General features: G+C 53.2%; 1 protein-coding gene across 1 annotated transcript in view; it reads left to right on the top strand.

Moving 5' to 3' along the window:
* The first annotated feature begins 2273 nt into the window (after positions 1-2273).
* Positions 2274-10315, top strand: part of MAPT (microtubule-associated protein tau) — a 33228-nt gene continuing 25186 nt past the window's right edge. Inside the window, exons 1-3 of the mRNA XM_008582689.1 lie at positions 2274-2376; positions 4802-4857; positions 7509-7630. Of these exons, the coding sequence (XP_008580911.1) occupies positions 4807-4857; positions 7509-7630 (173 nt within the window). The 5' untranslated portion in view covers positions 2274-2376; positions 4802-4806. The remainder of the gene's footprint in view (positions 2377-4801; positions 4858-7508; positions 7631-10315) is intronic.

The following is a 10315-nucleotide window of genomic DNA, read 5'->3' on the forward strand; positions in this document are numbered from 1 at the left end:
CAGAAAAAAATGAAGTATTCCCTCAACCAGCTGGTGGGTGTGCAGTTAGTTGTGTGACCAGGTTAAAGCAGTGTCCCTGGAGCCGTTTACTGTGACAGTGATCTGCCTTGCATTATGCAAAAGGCCTCTGATTGATGACCTGGATAAATCTGAATGTGTGTTTTAGAAATCTTATGGTAGGTCTATTAGTAAAGACTAGATTCTTGATGATCATACATTTTGGATTTTCCAAATCTTTCAGAGCACAGTCGTGAGGCAGGTTTAGTGTGTGGGTGCCCGCTGGTTTCATTCACCAGAAAGCAGAGCAGTGAGAGAGAAGGAGAGGAAAGGGATCCTCACCACACCCAAGCCAGGTCCCAGTAGAGGCCAGAATCTGCGGGTGACTCAGATTCCCTGGAAAGGGGGAGAAGCTCCTGGGGCCCCAGTGGATGAAGCACAGGGCAGCCCTGGATGTGCTGACAAGCCCAGTGCCCAACCAGGGCCGTCGGTAGGCAGAGGAATTACGCCCGTGCTAGGAGGGGCCTTGGGGGTCACCAGGTCCAAGCCACCCCCCTTTGCAGATGAGAAAACTGAGCTCCAAAGAGGGGCGGTGCTCACCCAGGGTCACCCAGCAAGTTGGTGGCAGAGAGACCAAGCGTTTCCTTCTAAGCAAACAAAAGCAACGAGATGAGTCCAGAGATGTGCTCCCCTTTCTGTTAGGTGGTTGTGGGACGCTGCTGAAATGTCCCTTTCTTACCTCAAGAATGATGTTCCCTCTCAAACAATTAACACCCGCATGCTAACCTTTTGCCACCGCTGCCTCTTCAAACCCAGAGGAGTTGAGAGTTCCGGGCCAGCAGAGGGAGGTTCCGGAGAGGCCCCTGGCCGCTGGGCTTAGCTGTCAAGTCCAGCCTGGACACAGCAGAGATGCTTCTGGGGTCTCAGTGCCACCTCTCGGGGAGGAACCGCCAGAAGCCCCCGTCCCAGGGAGGGCTCGCCTTCCTCAGCATCCTCCCGTCTGCCCGGCGCCTGCTCCAACTGGAGGCCCTCGGGAGTCCCCCCAGGAGTGGGGACCAAAGCGTGGGGGCTGGGCCATGGAGGGTCCGGCCTTTGTGCAGCCCGTCTCCCCTGGATACGTCCACGCCGAGACTGAGAGTTTCAAGGCTGTTCAGGAAAGCTTCCTCGGGGAGCCAGGGAGTCGTGCAGGCGAGGCCTCAGCCCCAGAGATCCTGGATCTGAGCCACCGGTCCATGAGCGACATGCCTAAAGGCCCCAGAGAGGCCACACCTCAGCTTTTGGGGACAGGACCTGAGGACACAGAAGGAAGCCACCGCAGCTCTGAGCTGCTTAAGCACCAACTTTGGAGAGAGCTACACCAGGAGGGGCCACCTCTGAAGGGGCACCAGGGCAAAGAGAGCCTGGGGGGGAAAGAGGAGGTCGACGAAGACCGCGACATCGACGAGTCCTCACCTCAAGACTCCCCTGCCTCCCAGATCTCCCCAGCCCGAGGTGGGCCTGCCCCCCAGACAGTCTCCAGAGAAGCCACTGGCATCCCTGGCTTCCCAGCTGAGGGTGCCATCCCCCTCCCTGTCGATTTCCTCTCCAAAGTTTCTGCAGAGACCCAGGCCTCGGAGTGCCACGGGCCCCGCGCAAGGCCGCCGCTGGAAGGACAGGACGCTGTCCCCGAGTTCACATTCCACGTGGAGATCAAAGCCAACGTGCAGAAGGAGCGGGCACATTCGGAGGTGGATTTGCTAGGGACTGCGCTGCTGGGGGCCCCTGGAGAGGAGCAGGAGGCCCAAGGCCCCTTGGTGGGAGAGGACACGAAAGAGGCTGACCTTCCAGAACCATCTGAGAAGCAGCCTGCAGCTGGTCTGCAGGGGAGACCCATCAGCCGAGTCCCTCAACTCAAAGGTCTGTGTCTCGAGCTCCCTCGCTCCCTCCCCAGTGACCTCCTGAGCCACCCAGGCTGTGGGCACTGCCCCCTTGACTCCTGCGCTTCTGAGCTCCTGGGACAGCCACTAAACCGACCAGCGGCCGTGCCCTCCCTCAGCCTCCTCCTACCCCTCGGGCTGCAGTGGCTCCCACTCCACGCACGCTTTTGCCACTTTGCATGTCACCGACACCCACCCAGCTTTCTGCCCTCTTCCACTCTCCGCCACTGGATTTATCCGCAGTGCCCACAGGAGGTTGGTGGGCACACGCCACCGAGGGGAAAACAGCTGTCCCCGCTTCTGAGGGCTGACGATGTGCCTTAGATTCATTGTCTAGAACTCTCCCAACCCTGCCAGGTATAACTACCCCACTGTGCAGATGAGGAAACTGAGGCTCAGAGAGGCGAGATAACTTGCCGAAGGTCACCGAGTAGTAAGTGAGGGAGCGAGGTTTGAAATACAGGTAGGTCTGCTCTGAAAGGCACGCTCTTCCCACCCCCCACGGGGCCTGCAGAAGGTGCTGGAGGGCGCCCCTAAGACAGGCGCAAAGGGCACGGCTGTCTTCTGCTGCTCCCATCAGTGGACAGCATGTCACCTGCGGCCGGCGACACACGGCATTTGGAGGTGGCCCAAAGCCCAAGCTGAGCCTTTGGCCCAGCGCCCCCACCCAGCCCCGCCCTGCTTGTGGCAGGAGAAGCAATGAGCAGAAACAGAATTTTCCTGGCCGAAAGCGCCTCCTCCTTCCTCAGCAGAGACTGAGGGGTCCCTGGGTGGGCACTGCAGTGGCTCAGCTCCGTCCCTTCTTGAGCCCTGGGAGTGGCAAAGTAGGAGGGGAGCTCCCCAAGTGTCAGGGAGAGGACAGTGTATGTCCCAGGGGAGGCGTCAAGACCACAAGGCGGACTCATTCATAGCTTTAGGACCCTTTAGTATTTTAGATTTATTTGTGGGGCCCAGAAATTGGTGCTACTTAAGCTCATAGTTGGAAACATCTGTTAAATTTTGATTAGATTCCACTTAAAGAGAAACTTTCAAAACGTTGTAGATAAAGGAACTTGTGCTTAAAATTGAAGGCAGAAAAAAAAAATAATCCTATACCCTATTTTAACTTCCAAAACAGTAGGGGACAAATAACTGTGACCTGACAGCCTACCACAATGTTTCCTGAAATAACTTTTTATTGAATTCTGGTCCGCTGGGTGTTAAGAGGTGTGTCCAGGAAAGAAAGAGTTCCATGGCCCAATGAGTTTGGGAAAAAAACAGGCTAAACAGAGTTTTAAAAGTTTTGCTGCTGCGGGACTTGTCAGAGCCTTTAAACTGGGTGTTAAGAGGTGTGTCCAGGAAAGAAAGAGTTCCATGGCCCAATGAGTTTGGGAAAAAACAGGCTAAACAGAGTTTTAAAAGTTTTGCTGCTGCGGGACTTGTCAGAGCCTTTAATGTCCTAATGCACGTTGTGACCCTCTGAGAAGGTCGCATAGGGTGGACTGTGCAAATCTGTTTGATCTCACCTGCTAATATCTCCTGAAAGAGGCTTCCTTAGGACTTCCCCAATTTGGGAAATGCTGATCTAGCAGATGTGTTTGTTGTGACATGATGATGCTGGTTGATTTGGGCAAAGGAAGGAATGTGTCGGTCACATCCAGCCAGGGATCTTATTGAAGTGCAGATCCCTGGGTACAACTCTAGACTGACAGACCCAGTCTCCAGGTGGGCCTGGGATCTATATTTTAGCAACCTCTCCAGGTGATCCTGCTGCACAGTAAAGTCCAAAAACCTGTGGGCTAGGTAATCAATACTGCTCACAGATAATCAGTACTGTAGAAATCCAGTCTACAATAGCCAGAGAGAAGCTCCAAGATGCCCCGTTCTCCTTGGGGCAGGGGGAATATGATACTAAAACCAAAGAAGAAAATCTATAATCAATTTTCAAGGATGAATAGAAGGCAAGGGGTGAGTCTCGAGAGGTGATGCTGGCAGACAGTTCAGTGGGCTGCTGTCACCAGGGCTGTAGCCTCCCAAACACAAAAGTCGTCAGTGGTCAGGTCCTCACATCTAGATGTTATCTGTGCAGTGTTTGATGGGAACTAGTTTGTAGTGAATTTAGACAGGGCTGGGTCAGGGGTGGGGCCATCTGAGAGCGCTGGTGACTGAAGCCCCCACTAGTGAAGGACAGGTCTGGGGAGTGAACGGAGGACGAAGACACCCCCTCCAGGCTCACCTGTACGGAGTCGGGGTGGGGTGGTCAGCATGAGACAGCCAGGAAGGTGGGCGTCAGCACCGCTGGCAAACTGGCAATATGGGGTGGGGGATCAGAAGCAGCTCTAGTCAGTACCCCAGGCCCTCGAGGGTGAGCAGGAACCTCACAAGAAACCAAGGCCATGCCTGGCCACAGAGTGGAAACAACTCACCCGCCCTGATCCTTGGATTCTGCAGGAGGCCAGAGCCCAGCAGAGCTGTCCCCATCCATGGCCCTGAGGCTTTTAAAATGCACCGCCATGGAGTGGGCTTGGCCCCAGCGGGGTGGGGTTGACCCTGGCAGAGACAGGAGGGAGTCAGTGGGTGGGGAGTCTCACTGTCTCCCTTCCCTAGACAACCCCTGTATCAACGTGTACCCGTAACAGTCTCTGCTGTGTCCCCTCTGCATGTCCGCACCCTCGGCCAGCCTGCTGCCCCCTCTTGCCAGGCTGCTCCGAGCAATGATCCCAGTGTGCTGTGTTGACACTAACAAGACCTAGCAGATTCAAGGGAAAAGAAAATCAATGGGGTTTGCACCAAACCCAACTAAACAAAACACGTACTGATCCTGGAGAAAGCCAGCGGAACTACAGCTGGCCTTTTCCTGTGAACCGTGAAAATGGGGCGTAACGCATTCTCGTTTTATATTTTATTAGCTCGCATGGTCAGTAAAGGCAAAGATGGGACTGGAAGCGATGACAAAAAAACAAAGGTAAGCTGACAATACCACGAAACTCTGGTGCCGATCAAGTCCATTGAGAAGCTCTGCTTTGTGTCTGATACACAGATTCTCATATATAACCTGTAGGGCGCCTTTGCCACCAGAGTCCAACTGCCATTTAAGGTGCCTTGTGATTTTGTGCAAGCTTTCACAAAGGCCAGCATTTATTCGTTTTGATACTTTTGCCGGTTCGTGAATTAATGTTCCTAATTGCATTTTCCTTAGCATGGTTTAAATGAGACTGAGAGTGAATAAAGGTATGTTTGAATTTTCTGCGATAAAGTCTGAATTCTGCACATCTAACACTTGCCAGTACAGATGTAGGTTCAACAAATGTATGTATTTAAGATATGTAGATACGTTAGGGGGCTGAGAGAACGTTGAGGAAGGAAGGGGTCTCCTACCTAAGGGGGGTGCATTCTTTTTTTTTTTTTTTTGTCTTTTTTCATGTCCGGCAACGGATCGCAACCCTCAGTGTCGCGCCCGTACCAGACCGGGACCGGCAACGGGATCGCAACCCTCGGTGTTGCGCCCGCACCTCGCTCAGCCAGTGAGCGGCCGGTCTGTATGTGGGATCCGAACCCTCGGCGGGAGCGCCGCCACACTCCCAAGCGGCGCACTGTAGCAGTGCGCCACCGGGCTGGCCCAGGGGGGTGCATTCTGAGAAAGCCCTGGCAGAGAAGAGCTGTCGGGCAGCTGTGAAGGAAGTGGAATGAGGGCTGGGAAGGGCAGGCCAGGGAGGGGAAGGGCACAGGCGAAGGCCTGGGAGAAGTGTAGGGGCAGGGAGTGGATTGGCTCATTGCTGCAGAGCTCCAGGTAGGGCTTACATGGCTGGAAGCAGATTGGAGGAGAGAAACTTAAATGCCAAGTAGAGAAGTGTGGCTGTGGTACAATAGACACCAGCTTGAAATCTTGCCAGAGCAACCATTTGGGGGATGCCCTAGTCAGTCTGCAGAAACCACCCAAGCAACAATAAATGAAGCAGCCTGCTCGCCTCAGAAACTGCATCCAGAACCCGCCCGTCCTCCTCAGCCTTCCGTATCGTTATAGGTTACTCAGTCCATTTTTCATCTTCTCTTTTAGAAGTCGTGTCATATGTAAGTTTAATAATACATCATATATCGGCAGTGTCGTCTATGTACTTAACTGATAAATAGCTCTGCAGTTAGGGAGCACGGGCACTTTCCCGTTCCGACTGCTCAGAAGGGCCGATAAGTGTGTATGGTCCAGTTTGGAGATCACTGCTTTAAATCATTACCTGCCTTATTTATTTTTAGTTACTGTCCTTTTTTCAGTTTGTTTTCCTCTCCCATATGCTGACTTTTATTTTGATTTTATTTATGTTTGTGTTTAAGACATCCACACCTTCCTCTGCTAAAACCCTGAAAAATAGGCCTTGCCTTAGCCCCAAACGCCCCACTCCTGGTAGCTCAGACCCTTTGATCAAACCCTCCAGCCCTGCCGTGTGCCCAGAGCCATCCTCCTCTCCTAAACACGTCTCTTCTGTCACACCCCGAACTGGCAGTTCTGGAGCAAAGGAGATGAAACTCAAGGTAAGGAAACACCTTTGAAAAGAACCAGGCTGCTCTAATGTGGTTTTCAAATGTACGTCTTTAGCCTCAAAGGCCTTTCTTCAGATGAGCTCGGAAACAGAAGCAGCATGTGGAATAGTTAGAATTCTGGTTGAAGAGGGGAGAGGGGATCAGAGCCATACTCCTCAGCAGCCCTCAGCCCCCCATTGCAGCAGCACCTAAGGCATCTGAAGGGACCCTTGTTTGAACACCACCACTCTAATCGGGTTCCTTTGTCCATTCCTGACTTTGGTCACTGGAAATGCTCCAGATTGCCCTCATTTGGGTTGGATAGCATCTCTGTGCAGTGACACCTGCTCATGAGTTCACTCCCTCCTGAACTGTCTCGTGGACCTTGGTTCATGTCAGGTTCTTTTTTGCGTTTGTGTTATGTCTAAAGGTCATCTACTGGGTAACCAAGCCCAGTAAATGCCCAGGATCAGCAGACTGCACTTGGGTCAGCACTTGCTCCCAGCTTCTGGCTGGTTTGTTAATGGATGCTGGTGTTCACCCCACCCGGGACTCTTAGCTCACCTGAAGAGTTACTGAGACCTAAGGGTTGTTTAGGAGAGGACAAAAGAATATGTCCTAGCTCTGTTTAGTGTTCTTGGTCAGGTTAACAAACGGTGTCTCCAAGGGCCTCTAGTGAAACCAACCACCATCCAACAAATAAATCCCTAATTAGAGTCAAAAAATGGGTGTCTGCATAGGCATGGTGTGCTGATATCCTGCCCCTTGCTCAGCACTGAGTGGACAGTGACCCTGATCGTTGCTATAATCTCTGTTGCCTTTCTATAACGTTAGCATACGTTAGCACAAGTCATGCCGATAGCCAATGTAAACAGTTCCTCTGGGAGAAATGATATTGGGTCTCTTGGCGTTTGGGTGGGGCTGTGGATTTGTGTGCCCAGCAAACCCTATCGATTGTAGAAGATATTTGTTGCATCGAGTAGGCAAAGGGTCACCCTGATCTTAGCAGCACTTTGAGTCAAGGTGGTGGATTGGGGTTGACATTGTCTCTTATAGTCTTTCCCAATGGTGAAAAGCACTCTACCCTGATTCGGTTTACAGGGGGCTGGAACGAAGATCGCCACACCCCGGGGAGCAGCCCCTCCAGGCCAGAAAGGCCAGGCCAATGCCACCAGGATTCCAGCAAAAACCACACCTTCCCCAAAGACACCACCCAGCACTGGTAAGAAGAATATTCTCATGAATCCCAGTCTGAGGAAGCTCTCAGAAGACACAGCCCTCATCCCAGGAAGCCTTGGGCAATTCATACCCGTGGTAGCAGCTGATCAAGGCCTTGCAGCCTACTGAGCACTGGAATGTTCGTTTTCTTTTTAATGCTTTTGACAGTTTCCTGAGGTAGATAGTGAATCCCCACTTTTTATCAGTGAAGAGATCGTAGCTCATAGAATTTGCTAACTGGCTCATGTTAAGCATGAGGAAAATGCAGTCAGATGACTAGGGGGCAGGTAAGGGGCTTCTCTGAGCTTCTCTGGCCTCAAATCCAGGATTCCGAGGAGGCAGCCCCAACATGAGGTGTTCCTAGCCCCCAAATGAAATGCACGGTGCTGCCTCTCAGGAGACAGAGCAGCAGCCTGGGTAGGTCACTGTGGGTGACCTCACACAGACTCAGCCCTTGGCAGCTTGACTTGCTGGGAATGTTAGGAATCTTCTGGCAAAATCTGAGGGTCTTAGCTAAGCTGTCACATGCTGTGCCTATCCCCCTGGGCTCCTGTGAGTAAAACCCAGTTGGTTTTGAGTACCCGGCAAGGCTCCAGTGGAGCTATTTGGTGCCCAGTGGTACTGTCAGGCATAGTGGCCCTCTTTGGAAATTTGGGACAGCCTGGCTGGGCCTTTCCCCTCCCACTGCCCTGGTGACCTGTTCCAGGCAATGAGTTTCAATTTTGCAGGACTCAGGGGCGTCAGGCCTGGTTGGCTCCTTGGTAGTTCACGTGTCATCTGGGGCATTTTTTTTCTGTGGCATTTTGCCCACGTGGGCTGTAGGGTGGCACCCACAAGAACCTTCTCATGAAGGCCTGTTGGTTTTGTCTTTTCACCTCGTGTTTCCTCACATATGTACAATCTAGGGGTAATTAACAGAATTTTGATGGATTTTATATACATTTTGATCCTGTTTTTTTTTCACTTAACATTATGCCAGTTGACCGACACTTTGTAACAACTTGACACAATGACATGCATTTCTGTCTGGACCTTACGTGCTCTTGGATGGCTGCCCGCAGGTGGACAGATCTCCTCCCTTGGGCCCCCTTGACCTTGTTTCCTGCCAGAACAGGATCCCCGCTCCCCGAACCTGTTCCCTGTCTCCCTCTGTACGCCGCATGGACCAGCCGTGGTGCCTGCTGCGTGAAGAACTCATTAAGGCCCCATTGAAGCCTGATTATAATGAGGCTTTCTGTGGATTTTTCTTTTTAAGCTCCCAAGCAAGTGCAAAGAAAACCACCCCCTGCAGGGGCAAACTCTGAGAGAGGTAATTCTGAGCCTGCTGTGCCGTGGCAGACTCCCCTGGCGTGTGTGGCTGCTCAGTGGCTGTGTGGCTGTGCCTGCAGCCAGCAGGACGCGCTTCTGAGATGCAGGCTTCACACACTGGGTCTGAAGATGGAACAGCCCAAGTCCTGTTTTTCTTCTTGTGTGTGGTTTGCGCAGATACATCCGTCTGGCGGACTTTCTAACCCTGTGTGTTTGCATTTATTTCAGGGACGAGGGCGTGGCTGTGGCTGTGGGATGTGGGTGGGGAGTGTGTGCCTCGAGACATTTGGGGATGCTGGAGGTTTGGATGGTCCTTAACCAAGCTTTAGGTGGGAAATTCCCACTGGCGTTTATTAAACGCCCACTCTGAGCATGCGACGCTGCGCTGGACACTTTGCCTGTCACTACCCTCTATCTTCAAAGTGGGCCCTGATCCCTCTCCCCATTTTTTAGCAGACAGGACAGCAAACTACTGAAGTGTAGTGGGGACGCAGGAGGTGCAGGAACAGAAGCACGTGTCGGGGTCAGCGATGCCCGGGGGAGGGAGGGGCTGAGTCTGTTGGGAGAGAAGAGGCGAGGAGTGATCTTGGCGCCTTCCTGGAGGGTTTGGGCTGCGTGTGTCTGGAAGGGTGCGAGGTATTTGCCAAGCACCAGGCAGGCGTTCGTGGGCAGGGCGCAGTGGTTGGAAGCGGCATGGCTTGTTTGAAGAGCTGGGGACAGGCAGACATGGAGCAGCTCCACAGAGGAGTTGGGAGCACAGACAGGAGCCCTGAGGGGCTGGACAGCTTAGAATTCACCCCGTGGGAAAAGGGTCAGCTGGGTCCCGGCTGAGGGTGGCAGCGGCATGGCTTGTTTGAAGAGCTGGGGACAGGCAGACATGGAGCAGCTCCACAGAGGAGTTGGGAGCACAGACAGGAGCCCTGAGGGGTTGGACAGCTTAGAATTCACCCCGTGGGAAAAGGGTCAGCTGGGTCCCGGCTGAGGGTGGCAGCTGGGTTCTGTCACCGCGTCTCCCTCTTCAGGGCAGGGGCCACTCAGATGGCATGTGAGTTTTGCATATTTACACACACCCCACACCGCAGCCTAGAGCCTCCCTCCCTGCAGACATTGTGGTTATTTCCATTTTAAGTCGAGGCCTCTGAGCTCAGAGAGGGGAAGTGACTTGTCTGAGGACACACAGATAGTTGGAGCCCATCTCTCACTAGGACTGTGGGGCAGAGTTGGTCCCGTCTCTGGGAGGTGGGATCGGGTGGCCCTTGATGACCAGTCTGTTGCTTTCCTGGGAAATGGGGTGTCTCTGTCCCTAAGCAACAAGGCAGGGGGGAGGGGCTGCTTCTCCAGAAATGAGCTCAGGGGCTTCCGCCTGCGGGTGGAGCGAGCTT

Source organism: Galeopterus variegatus, unplaced genomic scaffold, assembly GCF_000696425.1.
Source record: "Galeopterus variegatus unplaced genomic scaffold, G_variegatus-3.0.2 Scaffold2698, whole genome shotgun sequence".
Lineage (NCBI taxonomy): Eukaryota > Metazoa > Chordata > Mammalia > Dermoptera > Cynocephalidae > Galeopterus > Galeopterus variegatus.